The sequence below is a fragment of the Aythya ferina genome (genome assembly GCF_964211825.1).
Source record: "Aythya ferina genome assembly, chromosome: 11".
NCBI classification, from domain to species: domain Eukaryota; kingdom Metazoa; phylum Chordata; class Aves; order Anseriformes; family Anatidae; genus Aythya; species Aythya ferina.
In genome coordinates, this window is record NC_140307.1 from 397800 (window position 1) to 420185 (window position 22386).

At 70.8% G+C, this 22386-nt stretch overlaps 3 protein-coding genes across 5 annotated transcripts; 2 read left to right on the forward strand and 1 right to left on the reverse strand.

Annotated features, from left to right (window-relative positions):
• The first annotated feature begins 44 nt into the window (after positions 1 to 44).
• Positions 45 to 2958, forward strand: CIB1 (calcium and integrin binding 1). The gene is made up of 7 exons (XM_084531749.1): positions 45 to 164; positions 415 to 449; positions 786 to 888; positions 1236 to 1389; positions 1660 to 1778; positions 1859 to 1947; positions 2214 to 2958. Exons 1-7 carry the CDS (start codon positions 114 to 116, stop codon positions 2233 to 2235), a joined length of 573 nt encoding a protein of 190 aa, XP_084387875.1. The 5' UTR covers positions 45 to 113; the 3' UTR covers positions 2236 to 2958.
• A 926-nt stretch (positions 2959 to 3884) lies between these two features.
• SEMA4B (semaphorin 4B) lies at positions 3885 to 15844 on the reverse strand. 3 transcript variants are annotated; one of them, XM_084531752.1, is made up of 15 exons: positions 15717 to 15844; positions 11634 to 11818; positions 8836 to 8996; positions 8473 to 8535; positions 8282 to 8380; positions 8072 to 8183; positions 7837 to 7953; positions 7577 to 7734; positions 6913 to 7094; positions 6636 to 6786; positions 6291 to 6501; positions 6023 to 6138; positions 5626 to 5789; positions 5454 to 5548; positions 3885 to 5320 (listed from the first exon to the last, which is right to left on the reverse strand). In XM_084531752.1, exons 2-15 carry the CDS (start codon positions 11734 to 11736, stop codon positions 4545 to 4547), a joined length of 2508 nt encoding a protein of 835 aa, XP_084387878.1. In that variant the 5' UTR covers positions 11737 to 11818; positions 15717 to 15844; the 3' UTR covers positions 3885 to 4544. The 3 variants fall into 3 exon arrangements, with proteins under 3 accessions (XP_084387878.1, XP_084387879.1, XP_084387877.1); XM_084531753.1 differs by lacking the exon at positions 15717 to 15844 and adding an exon at positions 15008 to 15283; XM_084531751.1 differs by lacking the exon at positions 15717 to 15844 and adding an exon at positions 12644 to 12720.
• Positions 15845 to 18470: 2626 nt separating this feature from the next.
• Positions 18471 to 22382, forward strand: IDH2 (isocitrate dehydrogenase (NADP(+)) 2). The gene is made up of 11 exons (XM_084531761.1): positions 18471 to 18634; positions 19394 to 19485; positions 19815 to 19980; positions 20134 to 20294; positions 20382 to 20525; positions 20678 to 20814; positions 20963 to 21114; positions 21209 to 21321; positions 21396 to 21493; positions 21632 to 21724; positions 22021 to 22382. The coding sequence occupies exons 1-11, from the start codon at positions 18517 to 18519 to the stop codon at positions 22106 to 22108; spliced, it is 1362 nt and encodes a 453-aa protein (XP_084387887.1). The 5' UTR covers positions 18471 to 18516; the 3' UTR covers positions 22109 to 22382.
• Positions 22383 to 22386: the final 4 nt, after the last annotated feature.

Here is a 22386-nt window from a genome sequence, read left to right on the forward strand (position 1 = left end):
CCGGCCCCCCCGCCCCTCCCCACGTGCCGCGCGGTACCGGAGGTGGGGCGGGGCGGGGGGGGGCGTTGCCATGGCAGCGGCAGTGACGTGGAGGCGGAAGCGGCACCGGCGGCATGGGGGGCGCGGGCAGCCTGCTGCACAGGGAGGCGCTGCGCGAGTACCAGGTGGGGGCGGCACCGGGGGCACCGGGACCGGGGGAGGTTGAGACCGGGGGCACCGGGACCGGGGGGCGCAGGGGAGGGGGCCGAGGGGGCTCCGGGACCGGGGGGCGCAGGGGAGGGGGCCGGGTTCGAGGCGGAGGGGACGGGACCGGGGGGTTCCGGGGACCCCGGGGGGAAGCCGGGGCCGGGCTCGGGTCCCCGCCGAGGGCCCGGAGCCGCCCGGTGGCGGAGCTGACGCGCGCTGTGCCCGCAGGAGCTGACCTTCCTGAGCAAGCAGGAGATCCTGCTGTGAGTGCCCGGGCCGAGGGGGGGCTCCGCTGCGGGAGGGGGGCTGCCCCGGGGCGGGGGGGGGGGGGGGGGGGGGCGGCGAGGTTGGCCCGGGGCCGGGCAGAGCCGTTTCCCTGCCCGCGGGGTGCCGGCGGCTCGGTGCGAAGGTCGCTGGGTGCGGCCGCCCCGGGCACGGTGCCCGGTTAGAGCGGGGCCGCCCGGGGCACGCGGGGGACGGGCGGCGGGGCCGGGTCCTCGCCCCCCGGGGCCGGTGCCGGGAGCCGGTGCTGGCCCCGCGCTGCCCCCGGCCCGGGGGCTGCCCCCGCACAGAGCCGCTCTTGTTCTTGCCTCCTCAAGTGCCTACAAGAGGTTCAGTGAGCTGCTGCCAAAGGAGCAGAGGGACAATGCCTGCTCCCGGCGTGTTCCCAAGAGCCGCATCCTGACGCTGCCCGAGCTGCGGGTACGGAGCCTGGCGGCAGCGGGACCCCGCGCTGCTCCCCGGGGGGCTGCGTCTGGGCAGGGCAGCGCTCACCCCTCGGGACCCCCGTGGTGCCCAGGCTCAGTCCTTGCCGTGCTGCTCTGACCGGCACTTGGGCAGCGTATCGCCCACCCCATATCAGCCATGCCCACAGTTGGATCCTTCGTCCCCATTGTGCCACTGGGCTGAGGGCCCTGCTGCCTGGGGTGGCACAGCTGCACTGTGCGCCATGGCCTGGTGGCAGCGTGGGACACCCCGGGTGTGCAGGGCTGTGCTCCACGGGGCCTGGCACCTGTGGGAGCCTGCCCTGAGCCCCCCCATCTCGGCAGGCAAACCCCTTCCAGCACCGGATCTGCAGGGTCTTCTCCACCTCGGAGGAGGGGGACGACAGCATGTCCTTTGAAGACTTCCTCGACATGCTGAGTGTCTTCAGCGACTCCGCCACCCCGGATATCAAATCCCACTACGCTTTCCGCATCTTTGGTAACTCGAGGGGCAGACGCAGTGTTCTGGGATCCTCCCCCCATGGCTGGGGACAGCCTGCGAGGGCTGGCAGGGCCCTCAGGGTGCCCACAGCAGCGGCAGCTTTAGGGACTCCCTGCGGGGACCGTGCATTCGGCAGGGCGTGCGTAAGATGTGCAGTGCGGGGTCGCCGTGCCTGCAGGTCATCCAGGCCCCCCCTTCCCTAAGCATGAGTGCTTCTGACTCGAGGCACGGGGGCCCTCCTGAGATGTAACTTTCCTCTCCCCAAAGACTTTGACGAGGATGGGACTCTGTCCAGAAAGGACCTGGAGAAGCTGGTCAACTGCTTGACGGGGCAAGGCGAGGAGGTGTCTCTGAGCAACGCGGAGATGGAGCAGCTCATCCAGAACGTGAGGACCGTCAGGCTGGGCAGGGGTCGCTGCATGGTCCTGGCCACGCAGAGCTCACTGCTTTTCTCTCTCCCCTGCAGATCCTGGAGGAGTCAGACATCGACAAGGACGGCACCATCAACCTCTCCGAGTTCCAGCACGTTGTCTCCCGCTCCCCGGACTTTGTCAGGTACCGTGGCCTGCAGCGGTGCAGTCCCAGGGGGCTCTCTCTGGGGCTAGCCCACCCCGATTGCTGTGCTGGCTTTGGGGCAGAGCTCTCATGGGAACAAGCCTATCCCTCACGAGGTCTCCTGTAACAGTGAAGGGAACTTCATGCCGTGATAACTCTGTAGAGGCCTCTGGCACAGGGTGATGTGTCCCTAGAGCACAGGTTGCTCGCACACCGCCCGCTTGCAGCACCGTGAGGAGATGCAGAACTTGTCGTGTCTCTTGCAGCTCCTTCAAGATCGTCCTGTGAGAGCCCTGCAGCTCTCCAGCAGAACTGCTTCTCCAGCTACCACAGCTCTTCATGGTCTCAGACATTTCCTCTTCCAGCGAGCAGGGTGGCAGAGGGCCCTGCGCCTCACCAGCCTGGCAGTACCGCAGTGCCTTAGGCAGGACTCCGCTCCTGCTCCCTTCTGATGCCCAGCAGGTGTCTGCAGGGCTCTGCAGCCGATGAGTGATCCTGGGACGCTGTCTTTCACTGTCCTGGACATGTCCACCAGACCAGGCAGCAGCTCTGCTGCCCCAGGATCAGATTTTAGCCCTTCATAAGCACAGCTCTGCGGTGGGTTGGGGCAGGCACAGAGGTGCTCCTGGCTGCGGCCACGCTGCACCAAGCACAGCCCCCCCACCGCCCACAGCACCAGTTTGTGCCTTCCACTGCTCTTCCTCGGGGTCTTCCTGCACAACAGGGATTCTTCTAAGAAACAATCCACCTCAGATGCAACGTCCCAGCAGCGATGCTGTCCTCGTGCCACTCCGGAGCTGCCCCTCGCTGCTTGGAGGGCTGGCCCCGGGGCAGCAGGAGCCGCAGCCGCACTCTGCTGCAGCATCAGCGTGCTCAGGGTCTGGGTTTCCTTTTCTTTTCCTCTCTGCCCCTCCTCGGGCTCGCATTCAGCTCAGCATGGTGCAAGGAGCGCCTGGCCTCTTCCTCTCTGTGCTCTGGAGAGGACAAATAAAGGGCTCTGGTTTCACCCTCTGCCTGGCCCTGCTGCTTTTGTCTCGCCCCAGGGGATGGAGGAGGGGGGGCAGCCCCCGGCGCTGCAGGACCACTGCCATGAGGGGTGCTGGGGACAAGGCCTCCTGCCAGGCCCCTCTGCGTGTGCCAGCCGCAGCTCCCAGGGATGGGAACGGGTCCTGTGGGGGGCCAGGCACTGCTGGGGAACACCTCCACCCTCGGGGGGCACCTCCACCCTCGGGGGGACGCCTCCCTCCTCGGGAGCACCAGCGGCTGTTTCCCAGCGCGCTCAGCGGGCGCTGCACAAAGAGCTCGGCTCTTAAGCAGGAGGCACAAAAGGAAATCCAGGGCAGGCAGCTACCTTCGGGGCGAGCAGCGCCGGGGCTTTGTGTCTGTTCATCCAGCGGGCTTCGCCCTGGCCGGCTGCCAGCCGCTGCAACGGCCCCGTGCGGGGAGCCCACGGCTCCCGGCCTCCCCCAGCGCTGCGCCTGGTGCTGCTGGAGCCTGGCCCCGGCTCGCAGACGTTTCTCACGTCCCAGCTCCTCGCTCCCGGCGGTGCCGGCCCTTCCAGCTCAGTGCCCCGCAGCGCTGATGGTATCTGCCAGCCGCGGCCTGCGGCCCCAGGGGCTGCGTCTGCTGGCACCGCACCAGCCGACGCCTCCGGTGGCTTTTCTGATGTCCCAGAACAGGCTGGGCAGGAAGCTGGGCGCGCTGGGCCGGCCGGGAGCGAGGCAGTGCTGGTCCCGGGGGGGGATCCTGCCCCAGCACGCCAGCTTGGTGCAGAGCTCGCTGCTTCCCAGGCGCGAGGGCTGAGGAGCGGCGCTGTGCTGTGTGCAGGGTCCTTGCCCCAGCACCATGTCCCTGTGCCACAGCCGGGTCCCTCTGGGGGTCTGGTCCCAGCTCTGGGCACGGCCCCCAGTCCTGCCAGCCGCAGCAGCACACACGCGTACAAAGGAGACACCAGAACTTTATGTAAAAACCACAGACGTTTCTGCACACGCACATTGGGGAGTGCAGGGGCGAGGGGCCCGGGCCCTGCCAGCCCTGCACGGGGTGGGCTCCGCTGCCTGCTGCCCCCCCCCCCCCCCTCCCCAGGACACAATTCACATTTTCAACATATTAAAACCGATCCAAGCACGGACACACAGCACATGCCGCGGGGCCGCTGCGCTCTGGCACCACCCGGCCGCATGCGTGGCTCTGAGTCCCGCAGCGGGACGTCACAGTGAGTCAGGGTTTGGGGGGGCTGCGGCCGACCCCCCCCGCCCTCTGCATAGACGGGTCCTGGGCTGCGCCGGCAGCCCGTGCCGGGCACCGTGTCCGTCCCGCGGCAGGGATGCGGGCGGAATCCCGCCCGTCCCTGGAAGGCACGCGATGCCCCTCCACGCTGGGAGCCCCTAGACCCATCCCAGGGCGTGGGGTTGGAGCTGAGGTGGTGCCCGGGCAGCCCCCGGGGGGCCCCGGCAGCTGAGCACGTGGCGTGGCGGGCGCGGGCTCCGGGCATGCACACACAGACGAACACCGATCCCAGCCGCGGCACCGCGGGCCGGCGAGGCTCAGCAGAGCAGAGGCAGTCGTGCGCAAGGGGGCTGGGCTCTCAGCCCCCGTCACACCACCGAGTCCTGGATCTCAGAGCCCAGGCGCACCCGGGGTCTTTGGCAGGCTGGAGACACCTCCACGAAGCTGTCCCGGACGTGGAGGGGCCTCTTCTCCGACTCGGAGAAGGTGCGCGTGGTGCCCGGGGGCTCGTGCACGGGGGTGCTGACGATGTAGTTGTCCTGCAGGGCCTGGTAGCCCTTGTGCTCGGGCACGGCGCTGGGCAGGCTGCTGCCGTTCAGGGGCAGGCTCTCCACCGGCTTGCGGGGCGGCTTCTGGTGCCGGCCGGGGTCTGCGGGCTCCAGCAAGGCTTTCATGCCGTCGCGGTGCCGGTGCAGGAGGAAGAGGGCTAGCACGAGCACAGCCGTGGCGAAGAGCACGCACATCACCAGGAACTCGGTCCAGTAGGTCTTGCCCTCCAGCCGGGCTGCGGCACTGCCCACTGCCGAGGTGCTCCGCGAGGTGCTGACGGCCTCCAGCGCATCCCGGCCGGCGGACACCTTGCTGCCGGCCTCCAGGGGCCCGTGGGTCAGCTCCTGCACGCCCACGCAGTAGCTGGCCATCAGCTTGCGGAAGCCTTCCTCCAGCGACCAGCACTCGTAGGTGCCTGCGCGCTCGGGGCTGCCCACCAGGATGAGGGCCCCCTCGGGCAGCACCAGGTAGGAGGCGTTGACGGGGGCTCCGTTGTGCAGCCAGCGCCGCGAGGCCAGGTTGGAGAGCAGGCGGCAGGGCAGCGGGCGCACCGCGTTAGGAGGCAGCTGGATCTGCTGGCACGGGGTGTGCGAGGCTGCGGGGAGACAACCCGCGGGGACGTCAGCGAGGCCGCGGGACCCTGCTGCTGGGGGAGCCGGGGGGGGCAAGCGGGGGCCTGGGGCCGGCAGCAGCCCCTGCCCCAGCGCAGCGCCCCGGCAGCATCTCACCTGGGGTCAGAAGGATGCGGGGACGGGGCTGGGACACGTTGGCCGACTGGCAGAGCCGCTCCGTGTCAGCGCCTTCGATGTCCTGGGCCCAGAGCCTGGGGCAGAGGAAGGGGGTGAGGCACTGGGGGCTGCAGGGGGCTGGGTGCAGCTCTTCCCGGGGCGCAGCACTTACTGGGGGTGCGCCGAAGGGTGCAGGGCAGTGCTGCGGCAGGCGCCCCGGCTCCAGGCGCAGAAGGGGTCCCGCGCCAGCACGCACTCGCCGCAGCTGCGGTACAGGCTGCAGTTGGCAAAGGGCACCTGAGCCACCACCGTGTAGGAGGCTGCGTACACCAGGCCCTGCAGTGGGGAGGCAGGAGGGGGGCAGCGTCACGGCCCCGGCCCCAACACCTGCAGCAGGGCCGGATCCCAGCCCCCCGGGGCTCCCCAGCCTTGGGCTCGGAGTCACAGCTCCCAGCACAGCGGGGGCCTGGCAAGGAGGGAGAAAGGGATCCCCAAACCACGAGCAGATCCCTGCCCCTCGCAACACCTCCCCTTGCTCCAACCCCACAGCGCCCGTGCCCGGCCCCTGCCTGGTCGTGGTCCAGCAGCAGCTGCAGAACGGGCTGCCCGGCGGGGAAGAGGTGGATCTCCTCGATGATGTGCACCCTGTGGTTCACATGCACAGCCTTGTGCAAGCGGCCGTCATCTGCGAACACAAGGGCTGTGCTGAGTGGGGCTGAGGACACGCAGTGCCCATCCCATCCCATCCCATCCCATCCCATCCCATCCCATCCCATCCCATCCCATCCCATCCCATCCCATCCCATCCCATCCCATCCAGCCCCCGGCTGCACCCACCCGTGCCCAGGAAGAGGACGTCGTAGGTGCCGTGGAGGCCCTGCGCGCGGTGGACGCCGATCTGCTGGTAGCGCAGGCGGCTCTGCAGCAGCAGGGGCTGGCTCCGGACGGGGCTGTCCATCAGGAAATGGTCCTTGATGAAGTTCAGCACCCGGTCCGGCATCTGGAGGGACGAGTTGATCTTCATGTGCCGCGTGTGGCTGGTGATGCACTGGGGAGGGAGATGGGGGTCAGCCGGGGTGTGGGCAGCGGGTGGCCCTGCTGCCACTGCCAGGAGCCAGGACGGAGGTGGGGGCGGGCGAGGGGCCACCCCATCCTGCAGTTATTGTGCCCAGGGGCACGTACCGTGCCTGGACGGGGCTCCGGCACGGGGCTGGTGTCCGTGTACCACTGCTGTGTCTCGCGGTTCACCTCCTTGTAGAGCCCGCTGAAGGCCCTCTGCACGCTGCGGATGGGGAAGGCGCACACCGCCGAGCTGCCCAGGCCACCCTTGTTCCTGGGGAGAGGTGAAGCCCACGGCAGGATCAGGCACCGCGGCTCCGCTGAGCCTCACCTGCCTCTGGGAACCCAGGGGGGGGCGAGAACCGACCCCGCTGCCCCCCGTGGCCCCCGCGCCGCTCACCACTGCGAGGTGAAGACCCCGTAGAAGACCGTCTCCCTCCAGCGCAGCTCCCCGGGCGTGAGCACGAAGACGTCCTGCAGCACGTTGAAGGGGAAGCCGTCCTCGGGGTGCGAGCACAGCAGCTGTGCCTTCAGGAAGGTCGTCCACCGCCTCTGCAGCACCCGCTCCCCGCCCTGGTCCCCCTGTGCAGGCACCGGGGGTCAGGGCAGGGCACGATGGCTCCGCTGCCCCACGGGGGAGCCCCACGGGGACACCCCCATGCTGCAGAGCCCCCGGGCTGGCTGAGGGGACAGGGGCTCTGTCTGTCCATGCGGCAGTGCTGAGGCTCTGGCCAGAGCAGCCCCAGAGCTGGGGAGGCACGAGCAAAGCAGCGTGCACAGAAGGGAAATGCAGTCCAGGAGGAGAATGGGTTTGTGTCCCCTACATCGGGGGGCACAGGAGGCAGGGAGGGGCTGCTGCTACCCGTGGGGCAAACAGCAGCAACAAGCGTGAGCGGGGCTGGGCACTGTGGAGCTGTGACTGCCCCGGAGGGCTCTCCCGCAGGTGCTGGTCCCTTCCCAGGGACGGACACGTGCAGGGGGGTCCCACATCCCTCCTCCTGCCCCGCATCAGCGACACCCTGGGCACATCCTCCCCACGTGTGCCCCCGCTGCCCCGCGCTCACCTTGCACACGCGTGCGATGCGTGAGACGATGGTGTTCTCGAAGTAGTCGAACTCCTTGCCAGTCTCGCTGAAGAAGAAGTACACCTTGTCGTCGTCGCCCTCGGGGTTGCCGGCAGGCAGGCTCTCCCGCAGGTAGGCTGAGCCCACGAAGACTGGGTCTGGGGGCACAGGCGCCTTCAGCACCACCCCGTCCCCGTCCCCGTCCCCGCTCCTCCCCAGCCCAGGGCCGACGACCTGACGTCTGTCCCGGCCCCCCTCACCCTGCAGCCAGTTGAGGGAGTTCTCCGTCTTGAGGGCGATGCGGCTCTCCTGGCTGCGGTAGATGGTGGGCTCGTTGCCCTGGAAGTTGCTGACGGTGCCGGCATAGAGCTCGCCGTCTGCCAGGGAGAGGCTCCTGCTGGGACCCGGCACGGACACGGACCCGCTCCCACCGGGGCTGCCCGTGCCCGGCCGGGGTTCGTCCCACCGCAGAGGCCGGGGGAGCGCGTGCCTTACCGACCATGACGGCGGTGGACCGGTACTCGGGGTCGAAGGGGCAGCGTCCCTTCCCGTCTTCCAGCAGCACCCTTCCCGACGCATCTCGCTCCAGGCTGAAGCGCTGCACGTTCTGCACGGGGACGGGGCTGTGAGCACAGCACGGTGCCCACCTCCCACCCCGGGGACTTGTGGCCCCGCAGGGCCCCCCGGCACCCTCCCCATGCTCACAATGTAGGCGCAGGCGGGGCTGAAGGCGCAGGTCCCGCAGGTGTAGAGGTGGGTGCTGTTCAGCTGCAGCAGCATCTTGATGTAGTTGTGACAGTCCCTCTGCAGGGGGAGGACAGGGCTCAGCCACCACGCCTGCAGGTGCGGCGCACGGGGCACTGCCTGCCCCCGGCAGCACGACCTGCTGGGCTCACCTGGGGGTCCTTGCCCTTGAACACACACTGCCTCTTCTTCTCCTCATCCGCACCCCACAGCAGCTGCAGAGAGGGGACAGTCACTGGGAGCCCCTGTCACCGGCTGGCCCCCTGACACCCCTCCTGGGGCTGGCAGAGCTCAGCCCCAGCACCGCTGTCCTCCCTTGGCTCCATCCCACGAGGAGCAGCAGCCGCTTGGGGCTGAGCACCCGCTGCCAGCACAGCAGGGGCAGCAGCCTCCTCACTGTCCCAACTGGCTGCAAAAAGCAGCAGGTCTTGCACAGAACCCGTGCCAAACTTGGGCTCGGTGCCCCCAGCCCTCCCCGGGGCTCCGTGGTCCTAGGGGGCTCTGCACGGGCTCACCCTGCGGGCTGGGGCTCCGGGCTGGAAGTGGCTGGTGTTGACGGCGAAGAGCACCTCGCGTGCCCCCAGGTAGAGGGTGCCGCCGTCCGGGCTCAGCAGCAGCGCCGTGTAGTTGGACACGCCGGGCACCGTGAAGCGCTGCACGACCCGCTCGGCAGAGTCTGCGGGGGAAGAGCGAGGGATCAGCACCGCGCACGCTGCTCCGGGCTGCGCGCACCACACCGACCCCCGCTGCGGCCGTGACTCGAGGCAGAAAGCAGCAGACTTTGAGAGGGGGCAGCTCCCCTCGCCCCTCGCTGAGGGAGCTGGCAGCATGGGCTGCGCTGGCTGAACCACATCCTTCTGTACACCCGGAAAACCACCAACGGCTGCAATGTCTGTACTGCTGGGAGCACGGGCTGCAGCATCCTGGCCCCCGGGGACAGCCCCGGGGCGCACAGCGCTGCAGGCACTCTGCCCAGCACAGGGCAGCACAGCCCCTCGGGGCTCGGCCCTGCGGCCAGCCCTGGGGGGACCCCCGCCCGCAGAGCCCCCCTGGCACTGCCCCAGCCGCTGCCCGCTCCGGCCCCGGGCAGAGGCAGCGTCTGAGTCAGGCGAGCGCCTGTCCCGCGTGGGTGGCCTTGCCCCGGAAGCCCTTCCTCTCGCGCCAGCAGCCCTCTGATTCAGACGGCCTGGCTGTGTCAGTGGGACACGTCGGGCTGACTCACGCTGCCAACTCCCTCACCCCTGACCCACAGCTCCCCGGGGATGCCCCGACCTGCCCGGCCCCCAGCTCAGTGCCAGCCACCGCACGGACTCTGTCCGGTGCGCTCGGGTGCTGGCAGAGCTGCCGGGGCAGGGCCCTGCTCCTCTCCCTGCTCTGCTGCTGCCACCACGGCACGGGGGGGCACAAGAGAGCCCCACAGGGACACAGCACTCCCAACCCCGATCCCCACCTGCTGCGCCTGACAAGCACCCTGGACTCCCTCCCCAGGAGGCACGGCACGGCGTGGAGCTGCACGGCACAGCCCTTCCCTGATCCCGGCAGCCTGGGCACAGTCCAGGGCACCTGGCCCAGTGCCTGCCCTCTGACGCTGCCTCCCTTGTGGCAGCACGGAGGGAAGGATGTCCCGGGGAGCTGCATCCTGCCAGGGGGTCCCGTGCCTGGGTCTCAGGGCTACACCACCCGTGGCAGGTGCAGCGCAGCCAGCAGAGGGGCAGCAGCAGCCCCTGCACCCCGCAGAGCTCTCCCAGCCTGGGAGCTCTGGAGCCTGTGCTGGCTGCCAGGGGGACCTGTTAGGACAAGACCTGCTTCTTCCAGACAAACCTGCTGGAGGCACATCCAGCCGCTCAAGGGGAGCAGCTCGCCTGCTCCTCCCCCCTGCCAACCGCAAGCCCCACACAGGAGCCACTTTCGGATGCACGACGCTGCAGGCACCCCCTGCCTGCTCCTGCAATGGCACCGGGGGGATCTAGGTCGGGCCCCCTAGGTTCTCCCCACAGCCCCGAGCCCAGGCTGCAGCCTCTGCCAAAACAGCCTCTGCAGGAGGGCAGAGCTGGGCCAGAACCGGTCTGTGCAGGCACGGTGTGGCACGGCACGGTGTGGCAAGGCACGGAGCCGAGCTGGGCTGTCCCGCTGGCTCCGGGGGCTCCCATCCATCCCAACCCACTCAGCAGGTCCCAGATCTGCTGGTGCCACCACAACTGTGGCCGGCGGTCACGGGAGCACGTGGCAGGGCCACGTCCACGCCAATGAACCACAGCGCACGGAGCCAGAGAGCGCTCCTGTGCCAGAACCATCCTGACCCAAAGCCACCGCGCCCTCCCCAGCTGTCCCCAGCCGGGAGCCAGCGTGGGACAGGCACCGCTCGCCAACGGCAGCTGGATTTAGCCACCTCTGGGAGCCCAGCGAGCCTCAACACTTGTGGGCTGCCCACGCCACAGCCTCAGTGCCGGCTGATGGAGCTGGGCCTGTGGCTGCTGGTGCCAACCCGAGGTGCCCCCAGGAGCAGGATGCTGACCCCCCCGATGTCAGCCGGTGGCACATGGCCCCAGGCAGCAGCCAGGAGGGACTCTGCAGGGCGAGGGGGGGCTCTGCCTGCCAGGACCCCACTTGCCCTGGGCCACCCCTCCCCAGCCCCTTCCCCAGCCCAGTCCAGGGCCAGGGGGTCCCAGAGCACCTGGGGCTGGGCACAGCGAGGGGCTGCGCACACCCCCAGCTGTGAGGGGGGTCCTGCAGGCACCCTGGCTGCCGTGGCAGGGCTGGAGCTGCACGGAGTGCCAACGTGCAGAACCCCTGTGGCCAGCTCGCCCCCTCCCACACTCATGCACCTCATGCGCAGGGGTCAAGAGCACCCTGCCCCAGCTCCATGCTCCCTGACCGCTGTGCCAGCAGCCCGGGGGCTCTGCCCCATCCCTGCCATGCAGCCCCTGCTGCTCCCCGTGTGTCCACGCTGCCGGCAGCCCCCGGAGCGCAGCGAGCCCCGGCTTGCCGGGCTGGCTGGGAGGGAGCTGTGCAGGCTCAGCACCCCGCGGGCTGTCACAAGGCGTTTCCACGCCGGGGCGGCGGGGCCGGCTCCGTCCCACGGCCGGGGGAGGCCAACCCCTGTCCCGGTCCCGGTCCCGGCCGAGCGGGCGGGGGCAGCCCGCGCCCCCCAGGGGCGGCCGTCGGGCACGGCGAGATGCTCGGGGCAGCCCCGCCGCCGGGGCTCCCCCCCGCGCTCCCGGACGGGGTCCCGGGGGTGCCGGCAGGGGGGTGCCCGGCCAGCCCCCGGGCCCGCCCCGCCCGTCCCCCCCGCGCAGCCCCGTCGGACACTCACCGTAGGGCAGGCTGACCCGCGGCACCGGCTCCTGCGCCGCCGAGAGCAGCAGCGCCGCCAGCACCGAGTGCGCCAGGACGGGCAGCGCCGGGCGCGGAGCCATGGCGAGCCGAGCCGGGCCGAGCCGAGCCGGGCCGGGCCGGGCCTCCGCGGCGTCCCGCGAAGCCGCCCCGGGCGCTGCAGACCTGTGGGGAGAGAGGGGCTGAGCGGCACGGCTCGGCTCGGCTCGGCACCGGGCACCGCCCCCCGCCCGCCCCGGCCCGCCCCGGCCCGCGGGGCTCCCCGCCCGCTCGGGCACCGGCACCGGGCGCAGCGCCCAGTCCAGCCCTGCCCAGCCGAGCCCAGCCCCGCGGAGCCTTCCCCGCCCCGCCGGGACCCGCTGCTGGGCACCGCCGCCCCCCGGGGAGGGGGCACCGGCACCGGCACCGGCACCGTGCCGCCAGCTTCCCCGGCTGCGCCCCGGGGCCGCCCGCCCGCGCTCCCGGCACATCCCGGCGCCCGCTGCCCTGCCGGGGCCGCAGCATCCCCGGGGCAAAGCTCCCGCCCGCCGGTGTCCGCGGGGGGCGGCTCCGGGCAGCACCGGGCAGGGGCGCTGCCCCCCCGACGGGCCGCCCCCGGGGGCAGGCTGCCCAGCGGGACCCGCTCCCAGCCCCGCGGTGTGCGGGGCCGTGTGTGGCGGGGGGGGGCTCGCCACCCCCTCACAAAAGCACACGCAGACCCCCAGAGAACCGCCGCGCTCGTCCAGCGGTTGCCATGGAAATGCGTTATTAATGACAGCTGCTTATTTTGCCATGGCAACGGGGGGGAAAGGGAAAAGGGTCTCTGCTCGGCAGCCCTCCCGGGGTCGAGGCCCGCCCAGCCACTTCGCTCCTATGCCTGGGGCAGAGCCCCTGGCTGCCCGCTGGGCCAGCCCCAGCCCTGCACCCCTGGGCCATCGCCCCCCCACTGGCAGGGGCCCTCATGCGAGCCCCCTGCCCGGGAGGTACCCCAAAATCCTGGCAGGGCCGTACCCCGCTTCCACGCTCTGCCAGTGGGACATGGCCGGAGGGTGCCCACTCCAGGGCCGAACGGGGCTCCCAGTGCCTGGGGCTACCAGCGGGGCCCCTGCCTCCCTCCTTGGCTCAGCTCCATCCCCGCTCCCGCTGTGGCCGCGGTCCCTTCCTGGGCACGGGCCGGGGCTGTACCCCACCTGCCTTATCAGCACCCTTTGCCCGGGAAGCGCCACAGACAGGGCCGTGATTCTGCGTCACAGGGCTGGGCAGCATCACGCTGCGTGGGGTGGGAGGGCGGACGCTCGCCCCTGCAGCGATGCCCCCCCTGCCTGCTGCAACCCCGGGGATCCCCGCGGGGGCTCTGGGGACCTGAGCATTGCCTGCGCGTGGCCACGGGAGCGCAGTGCCAACCCCCTGGCGTGACGGCACGCAGCAGTGGGAACCCCCGGGGGGAGGACGGCCGCTTTCAGGCCAGGCAGGCAGGGCAGGGTGGGCAGGGTGGGCAGGACTGGCCGGGCAGGGCAGGCAGGGTGCCCCGGTGCAGGCTGCCTGGCCGGGCAGGAGCAGGGCAGCGGGGCGAGTCCAGAGCCTGCGCCTTTAAGCGCCTGCCGGCGGCGAGCCTGGAACAGCTCCCCAGCCCGCTGCTGGCAGCCCGGCCTGTTTACGACAAACTCCCATTTATCTCCTCCGCCTGCCCACGCAGGCTGCCAGCGCGGGGCAGCGCGAGGGGCACCCTGCAGCACCGTGCCCCTCGCTCGGCGCGCAGGCGCAGCGGCCGGGCGGGCATGTGCGTGCCTGCGTGCCCTGCGCGGCTCTGCCCGTACCTGCACGCACATGTGCGGCCGCCCTGCCAGCCCTCCCGCCCCTCCACCTGCAACAGCGGTTAGGGATGGGGAAATTGCTCGGGGTGTTGGGCCCGGGCAGCACCAAAACCCGTGGCCTAGGGTCAACTGGCAGGCACGCTGGTGGTTTTTGCACCAAATTCCCACGCTGAAGCCCTCCGCCCTGCTCCCGCAGGTGGCTGGGAAGGCGGCGCAGAGCCGTGCTGCTGCCTGCGAGGAGCTGGGGCCAGGGCCACCCCGCCGCCGCTGCCTGCGTGCTCAAACCCTGCTCATCAACCTGCCCCGGCACGGGCACGGCACAGGCACGTCCCCCGCTTGGAGACTCCAGCCGTGCTTACACACAGCCTACACACGGCGCGCACGCCCCCAGCTCGGCTCCCTCCTGGCGGCTGCCAGACAGCACCAGGCCGTCCTCGCAAGACCCCCTCCTCCCCCCAGCCGCGCACACAGGCAGAGCGGGAGCGCGCTCGCACGCACACCTGCAGCCGTGCACGCTGCCGGCCCTGCTGATTCACGCACAGATGCTCCCAGCCCCAGCTGCTCAGCGCCAGCAGCTCAGAGGAGGACGCGTGTCCTGCTGGAGCGGGGCCGCCTGGGGCGGCACAGCCGTGGTCAGCACGGCGGGGGGAGCGAGGAGCACGCACGCCTGCTCTGCTTCGCTGCACGCCGGCAGGCAGCGGGGAAGAGGCCCCGCTCAGGACCAGGGGCTGCGGCAGCTTCCAGCCGCAGGGCAGGAGGGGCACCCTGGGGCCCAGGGTCCCTGGGCATCTTCCCTGTTCCGCAGGCACCGGCCGTGTCCCGTCCCGAGCTGGGGGCCTCCCAAGGGGCTGCAGCCCTGCTCCCTGCTCCCACCTGCCTGTCCCTGTGCCCCATGCCTCCCTAGCTAGATCTGGCCCCACCACCTGGACGTCCCCTCTCTTTGTCTAGGTGCTGGCCCCACACTGCCCTGCAGCATCACCTTTGGCCCTGTGGCAGGGGCCCTCCGGACCCTACAAAATGGAGCCGTGCCCCCATTCCCTCACCTCATTCTCCTGTGTGGTCTGTGTGCCTGCTGTTCCGTGCTGCTGGCCTGTGAGGCTGCAGGACACATGGGACACAACGCTCAGCCCCAGCTGCTTGTTGAGACACCGAGCACCCCTTGGAGGGCTGGGACCTGGTGGTCTCCGAGCCTAGGCACTTCTGCTCCCGGGAGTGCAGGAAACAGGGGGGCCTGGCTCAGGGATGTGTGACCCCTTCCCAGCCACCCCTGGCCCCACAGAGTTTAGGCCAGTGCTGGTGTTCTTTGGCCCCGCTCCCCCCACCCCACAGCAGCTCCCTTCCCTGTGGTGCTGCCTGTGGGAAAAGGGGGCCCCTGACCTCACGACCTGTGTGGCCCCCGCTTTCCCAGTGCCCCCAAGCCCAGAGGCTGCAGAGGTACCTAACACCACCGGGAGCAGCCGGCACGCCTGGGACACGCAGCACGCGTGCAGCCTGCAGGCATCCCGGCACTGTGCACACACACACACACGTGGCACACGCAGCACACACGCGTGCCCCATACCTGACACCGAGCGAGCGCACACGCCTCCTTACAAGAAACCGAGATGCCTGTCCAGAACACTTCCTCGGGCAAGCACCGTGCGTACCGCGCGCCGACACACATGTAAACACACGCAGGGTGGATTAGGGGAGGCACACACCCCACCCTGCAAACACTCACACCTGGGAACGCCCCCGGTGAGCACAGCCCCACGCTCTGGGGCGGGCAGCCGTCCTCACACGTAGCCCTGAGTGCTCCCGCTCCCTGCACACGCAGCCACACGCATGCTGCACGATATACACACCGAATATACACACTGATACACACTGATATACACACGGATACACACTGATATACACACGGATACACACCGATATACACACGGATACACACGCACGTTGCACGCACACTGCACACACACACACAGGCCCTCTGCCACCCCCGCGGCAAACCCAGGGCAGTGGCCGCCCCTGCACACACACAGCGTGTGGGAGCCCCGTGCAAGTGGCCGCCCGCAGCCTTGCACACCCGGTGCACGTACACACCTCCCCCCGCACACAAGGGCTCCCCAGCAGCGCGCACATCCCCCCGCACGCCCCTCCCGTGCACACCCCCTTGCACACTCACACTCACACACACACACAAACGTCTCTCACACACACTAGCACACACTCACACACACTCACACGCTCGCCCCCCCGCGCCCCGCCGCCCTCTCCCCGCCGCTTACCGGCTCCGGGCGCGGCGCGGCGGGACCCGCCTGCAGCGCGGGGCGGCTCCGGGGCTCCCCGCCCGCGGCGGGGCGCGGGGCGGCTCCGGGGCGGCTCCGGCTGCTCCGCCCGCCGCTCGCAACAAAGGGCCGCCCCGCCCGGCCGCCCCCGCCCGCGGCTCCGCCACCGGCAGCGCTGCCGCCGTCCCGCCCGGCCGGGGCTCGGGGGCGGGGGGCCGGGAGGGGGCGGGCGTTGCTCCTGCCTCGGGGGGCTGAAGCCGGGGCAGCCCCGGCCCCGGGGCGCAGCAGGGGGGGACTCCAGCTCAAGGCGCGGGGGGTCTCGGGGGATCCCGGGGGTTCCCTGGGTGGGGGGTCCCCGGCACGATGCCGCTCGCCCCAGCAGCACGGTGGTCAGCAGAGCCCGGGGCCGGTGGGCAGCGGGGCTCTGCGGGGTCCTGCAGCATGGGTGATGCTGGGGGCCCTGCCTGGGGAGAGAGCCTGCGGCCCCCATACTGGGGCAGCCCCAGCAGCAGGGGTGTTGGTGCTGCGCGGTGGGTGCAGGACACCAGGTACAAGCGTGTGTGGCTGCAGGCGTTGCCGTGAGGCCCTGGCGGCGATGTGCAGCTCTGGGTGCTCTGCAGCAGCACGTGGCTGCAGGTGGCTGCTCCGTGGCACATGGCTGGAGGCTGCTGGCCGGGTGCCATCGGTGAGCAGAGCCCATGGGGATCCACGGGCCTGAGCTGGTGTTCGGGGTGGCTGCAGTGGGGGCCCCTGCTCAGCCCAGGGACAGGCAGCGTGGGAGCAGCCAGGCACTGGGGGAGGCACAGGACAGGAGCTGAGCCACAGGGGTGAGGGGAGCCAGGCATGCGGCTGTGCCCCAGCACGGGGGTCCAGTGGGCTGATCCCCCCCCAGCCTGTGGGCAGAGCTGTGGCAGCAACACCAGCTCTGTGGGGAGCCAGCGCTGTGCTGTGAGTGAGCACCAAGCTGCTGCCCAGCGCTGGGCCAGGCAGGGACACGGGGCCAGCCAGCCTCAGCCCTGCACCTCCAGGCTCCCCGTCCTCCTTTGTGGAGGTTCCACTTGTGTTTTCAGCTGTGCCATGTCCCCAGGCACCACCATCTGCTCTGCCTGATGTCACGCCGCGTCCCTGGGGTGGCCGTGCTGCCCTGCCCCGCGTGGCCCTGGCTGCCCCTAGCCAGTGGGGATGGGGTCCCTGCAGCTGCTGCCTCTGTGCAGCCCCTGGGCCCTCGGGTGGGGGGGTGAGGTGTGGGGTTGCTGTATGGGGGCAAAGACAGCCCCCCTTCCCTCCCTGCACCCTTGCTATTTCTCTGGCTGGGCTCTCGGTGCCCCAAAATGCTGGAGTCAGCCCCCTGCACGCGCTGCTCCCCACGCAGGGCTGGCTGGAGCCCGGCCCCGGCCCCCACAGCCAGCCCGGCCAGCCCGCACAGACCCTCCTGGGGCCACCCAGCTGCGGGGGGAGCTGCTCTGGCAGCAGCCCGGGGCGTGTGGGCTGGGCTCCGGCCAGGGATGCCTCCTTTGTTCAAAGGCAGCCCTTCCCTGGGCCCGTGCCACATGGCTGCTCCGTCAGCACGGCCGGAGCCTGCACGCCCGGGGCCGCGCTGTCCTGACCTCGTCCCTGCGAGAGCCCGGTCACGGGGAGGCTGCGACCGCAGGCTTGGCAGGGCTGCAGCCGGTGCCGTGGGGCAGCCCCGCGCCCTGCGCTGGGGTAACGCCACTGCCCCCCTGCTGTGGGGCAGCCCCACGGCGCTGTCCCTGCGGCTGCAGGGCTGGGTGCAGGGCAGGGTGCTGTGGGAGGGTGGTGGGACCCAGCTCCCATACGCTGCCCCGGAGCAGCGGCCCCCCGCAGCTGGCAGCCCGTGGGCTGCGGCTCTGGTTAATGTTAAAGCCAACAGACGTCAGCGCCGGGCCCTGCCTCCTCCCCGCAGCCCCTCTGCTCGAGGCTGGTGCCTGTTTTGCTTTCCTTCCCCGAGCGGGACCTGCCCGGCCCCCGCAGCTAAAAAAAGCCGCTGGCCTGGCCCGTGCACGCAGGGACAGCAGCGCTCTGGGCCCCTGCACCCCTCCTGCCCCCCGTGCACGCTCTGGGGGTGCCCCGGGGCGCGTCTCCCCCCCGGTGCTGGGGTCAGGCCAGGCGAGGCTGGTGGAGGTGGCAGCGGCTGCGTGTCCCGCTTGGCCCGTCCGCCCTGCGTCACGAGCTGGCAGCGCGCACGCCGCTGGTTTCTCTCTATGTAGGGAAAGCCGGAGCGCCCAGCCCCAGGCTGAGCTGGCAGCGGGTGCCCTGCCCGGCCCAGCCATGCGGGAGCCACGTCCCCTGCCCGCGGAGGGCACGGGCACCCCCTTGCGCCGCCAGAGACGCACGGAGGCGAGGGGCTAGCTGTGTGCCGGGGGTGCCCCGGCCGAGGGGGGGCCGTGCCAGCACTGCCCGCCAGCCCTTGCCCGGTGAAAGCCGATCCCCGGCCGCCGGTCACCTTGTGCTTTGGCACCGGTTGCGCCCGGCGTGCAGGAACACCCCCCCGTCCCCCAAACGCCCCCTCCCGTCCCCACGGTGCCTCCCCGGCGGGGTCCTCTCTGTGCACCCCTGTAGGGCCGTCGGGTGGATGCCGGGGGGGGGGCTGCGGGCTGCGGGACGGCGGCGGCTCCCCCCGACCCCAAGCCGGACCCCGCACGGGCCCCTCCGGGGCCGGCTTTGGGGGGGGGGGGCCGGGCGCAGGCGCTCTCGCACCTCCCCGGGGCGGGGCGAGCCGCGTCCCCGCTCCGCCGGCCCCGCTCCGCCGCCCGCCGCGTCCGCCCCGTCGCGCCCCGCCATGGCCGCCCGCTACCTCCGAGCCGTCCCGGCGCTGAGCCGCGCCGCCGGGCTGCCCCGCTGCCCCCCCGCCGCCGCCGCCGCCGCCGTGCTGGGACCCTCGGGGCCGCGGCGACACTGTGAGTGCGCGTGACCTTGGCCCGGGGGGCGCGCGGCGGGGGCGCGCCCGGTGTCCTTGGGGCGGAGAGGGCGGGCGGGGCAGCGGGGGGGGGGCACGGCGCGGCCCGGCCCGGCTCGGCTCGGCTCGGGGGGCACGGCGCGGGGGGCACGGCGCGGTTTGGCACGGCTCGGCTGGGCTGCGGGGACGCGGCGCGGTTTGGCACGGCTCGGGGCGCGCTGGCTCGGCACGGCTCGGCCCCGGCGCCGTGCGCAGCCGGCCCCACCCCCAGCACGGTCCGACCCGTGCCCCTGCGGCCCCGATTTTAGGGGGGGGGGAATCGTGCCCGGAACTGCGGGCGGCCCCGGGGGGCTGCACGGGGCCAGGCCCGGTCCCACGAGGGGTTCTGCACCCCACTTGCACCCGGGTCCGGCCGCGGTCCCATATGAAGTTTTGCACCCCCAGCTGCACCCGGGTCCCGCCCTGAGTGGGGTTTGCACCCGGGTCCTGTCCAGCCCCGGTCCCACGCGGGGTTTTGCAGCCCAGCACCCCGACCCGCACCCTGGTGGGGTTTGTGCCCCGACCTGTGGCCACCCCCGTGGAGGCTTGCTCTGAGGCTGGTCCTGGTCCCAGGCAAAGTTTTGCACCCGAATTTGCACCCGGGTCCAGCCCCAGGAGGGGTTTGCAGCTGGGCTGTGTGGGTCCCACGGGGGGGCTCTGTGCCACGACCTGCCCCCGGGGCCGGGTGTGCGCCCCTGAGCCGTGCCCCCCCCCTGCCCAGATGCCGACAAGCGGATCAAGGTGGCCAACCCGGTGGTGGAGATGGACGGAGACGAGATGACGCGCATCATCTGGGCCTTCATCAAGGAGAAGGTAGCGGGGGCCCGGCGGGGGGGCGCGGGGCCGGGCCCCTCCCTGCCGTACGGGAAATGGGCGGGCGCTGCACGCGCGGGGCTGGCGGGTGCCGTGCAGGGAACAGGTGGTCCCTGCCCTCTGCCCTCCGTCTGTCTGTCTGTCTGCCCGCGTGTCTGTCTGTCTGCAGGAAGCAGCTGGTGCAACCCGTGAGCCTTCCGGTGGAAGGAGGGCCCCGGGGAGGGGGGTGAATCGGGCGGGGGGCTGGGGCTGGCCATAGCACAGTGCCTGGTGCTGCTCCCGGGCACCCCAGTGCCTGCCCCGACTCTGACGTGCTCCTGCCCCCCCAGCTGATCCTGCCCAACGTGGACGTCCAGCTGAAGTATTTCGACCTGGGCCTGCCGCACCGGGACAAGACAGATGACCAGGTCACCATCGACTCGGCGCTGGCCACCCAGAAGTACAGCGTGGCCGTCAAGTGTGCCACCATCACTCCGGACGAAGCCAGGGTGGAAGGTGGGCAGGGGGCGAGGGGATGGGGCTGAGCCCCTGCTGCAGGGGGGGGCTGGCGGCGGGGTCTGGCAGAACCCACGGCACTGGGGGTTGGGGGGGCTGTGTGCTGTGCCGGGCTCTGCCTGGTGTCCCACACCTCACCTCGCTGCGTGCCAGAGTTCAAGCTGAAGAAGATGTGGAAGAGCCCCAACGGGACCATCCGGAACATCCTGGGCGGGACGGTGTTCCGGGAGCCCATCATCTGCAAGAACATCCCCCGCCTGGTGCCCGGCTGGACCAAGCCCATCACCATCGGCAGGCATGCCCACGGTGACCAGGTGAGCCCGTGGGGCGGCTGGTGCAGCGCCCAGGGGTGCCCGCAGCCCCCCCCGGCCCTGCAGTGACACCCCGTGCCGCCCCTGCAGTACAAAGCCACCGACTTCGTGGTGAACAAGTCCGGGACGTTCAAGATGGTCTTCACGCCGAAGGACGGCAGCGGGGTGAAGGAGTGGGAGGTGTACAACTTCCCCGGCGGCGGCGTGGGCATGGGCATGTACAACACAGACGAGGTACTGGCGGGGGGCGTTGGGGTCCCGTGGGCTGGCACGGCCCTGCTGTGGGCTCGTGGCCAGGCTGGCAGGGTGGGGGTCCTGCAGCAATGCAGGGCAGCCAAGGAGCCCGGGTCCCTGCTGACCGTAGCGTCTGCACCCGTTTGTTGCAGTCCATCTCGGGCTTCGCTCACAGCTGCTTCCAGTACGCCATCCAGAAGAAGTGGCCTCTCTACATGAGCACCAAGAACACCATCCTCAAAGCCTACGACGGGCGCTTCAAAGACCTCTTCCAGGAGATCTTCGATAAGTACGGACCTGGCCGGGCTGCTGGGGCTGCTCTGCATGGAGCTGGAGGGGGGCAGCCGCCTGCCCCTGCTGGGGGGGCTCTGGGGCCTGGGGAGGGGGCCCCACACCCTGCGACACTCACGCCTGCTGACAGCCGCTCTGGCTCCCAGGCACTACAAGACGGAGTTCGACAAGCTGAAGATCTGGTACGAGCACCGGCTGATCGACGACATGGTGGCCCAGGTGCTAAAGTCCTCCGGAGGCTTTGTCTGGGCGTGCAAGAACTACGACGGGGACGTCCAGTCGGATATCCTGGCCCAAGGTAGTGCCGGGGCTGCTGGGGGGGGAATTGGGAGGGGGTGGCCGGGGGGGCGCCGCCACCCGCCTGGGGCCACCCTGACCCCGTCCCACCGCAGGGTTTGGCTCCCTGGGGCTGATGACCTCCGTCCTGGTGTGTCCGGACGGGAAGACCATCGAGGCAGAGGCGGCCCACGGCACCGTCACGCGCCACTACCGGGAGCACCAGAAGGTGGGTGTGTGGCCCCCGCAGCCCCGGGGCGAGCTGTCCCGGCCCGGCCGCTGACGGGGGCTCTCTGCGTGCAGGGCCGGCCCACCAGCACCAACCCCATCGCCAGCATCTTCGCCTGGACGCGTGGGCTGGAGCACAGGGGCAAGCTGGACAGTAACCCAGAGCTGATCAAGTGAGCGGGGTGGGGTGGGGTGGGGTGGTTTGGGGGTGCCCCCAGGGTGGCCCCGTCCCACCCGAGCCCTGCTGGTGCCGGACACTGCGGGACACGGGGCCCCACGCTGTGGCTGCCGGTGACCCCGCTGCCCCCCAGGTTTGCTCAGACGCTGGAGAAGGTCTGCGTTGAGACCGTGGAGAGTGGGACGATGACGAAGGATCTGGCAGGCTGCATTCACGGGCTTGCCAAGTAAGTGTGGCTTACGGGGCGGAGGGGTGTACAGGGAGCGTGTGCCACGAAGGCAAGCTCGCCCTCTGGGGCGGCCACAGGACGGGCACCGGGGGCTGGCCGGCCTCTGGGGACACTGGGCATCTATTTACGGCTCGCCCTGGTCGGGCGGTGGCTGTGGCTGGGCAGGGAGCCACGTCCCGCTGCGGGGGCTCCTCTCCCCGCGGGCGGCCAGCTGGCGCTGCGTGGGCAGGGACGGGCAGGGCGCTCGCCCCCCCGGGACCCCCCCAGCCCTTCCCCGCACCCTTCTCTCGCAGCGTGAAGCTGAACGAGCACTTTGTGAACACCACCGACTTCCTGGATGCCATCAAGAACAACTTGGACAAGGCCCTGGGCAAGAAGTAGAAGAGGCTCCCCCTGGGCGGGGGTCCGCGTGTGCTGCCCAGCCTTTACCTCATTTTTAACAGGATAGCGAGCCAGCGCCGCCTCTAGCTCACTGACACGGCTCAGGAACATTGGAATCATTTTTATAAGCAGTTTTCCTACGAGTGTTTTTAAAGCCTTTCTAGCAGGGGTTTGTAGGAAGGGGGTGGGGGGGGGGGGCTGCCCTTCACCGTACTGTACTTTCTGTAACCTCTGACCTCATGGTGCCAAACAGCTATTAAACACGTCACCGAGGCGCG

Bases quoted from the DNA above. Each gene is read 5' to 3' on its own strand.
- SEMA4B (XM_084531751.1), bottom strand. From the start codon at position 12,672: ATGTCCCACTGGCAGAGCGTGGAAGCGGG. The intron at 6,502-6,635 runs GTACGTGCCCCT...CTCCCTCCCCAG, and splicing joins CGGAGCCCCGTCCAGGCACG to TGCATCACCAGCCACACGCG. The intron at 6,139-6,290 runs GTGGGTGCAGCC...TTGTGTTCGCAG, and splicing joins CGTCCTCTTCCTGGGCACGG to ATGACGGCCGCTTGCACAAG.
- CIB1 (XM_084531749.1), top strand. From the start codon at position 114: ATGGGGGGCGCGGGCAGCCTGCTGCACAGGGAGGCGCTGCGCGAGTAC. The intron at 450-785 runs GTGAGTGCCCGG...TGCCTCCTCAAG, and splicing joins AGCAAGCAGGAGATCCTGCT to TGCCTACAAGAGGTTCAGTG. The intron at 889-1,235 runs GTACGGAGCCTG...CCATCTCGGCAG, and splicing joins TGACGCTGCCCGAGCTGCGG to GCAAACCCCTTCCAGCACCG.
- IDH2 (XM_084531761.1), top strand. From the start codon at position 18,517: ATGGCCGCCCGCTACCTCCGAGCCGTCCCGGCGCTGAGCCGCGCCGCC. The intron at 20,526-20,677 runs GTACTGGCGGGG...CGTTTGTTGCAG, and splicing joins GCATGTACAACACAGACGAG to TCCATCTCGGGCTTCGCTCA. The intron at 21,494-21,631 runs GTGAGCGGGGTG...GCTGCCCCCCAG, and splicing joins AGTAACCCAGAGCTGATCAA to GTTTGCTCAGACGCTGGAGA.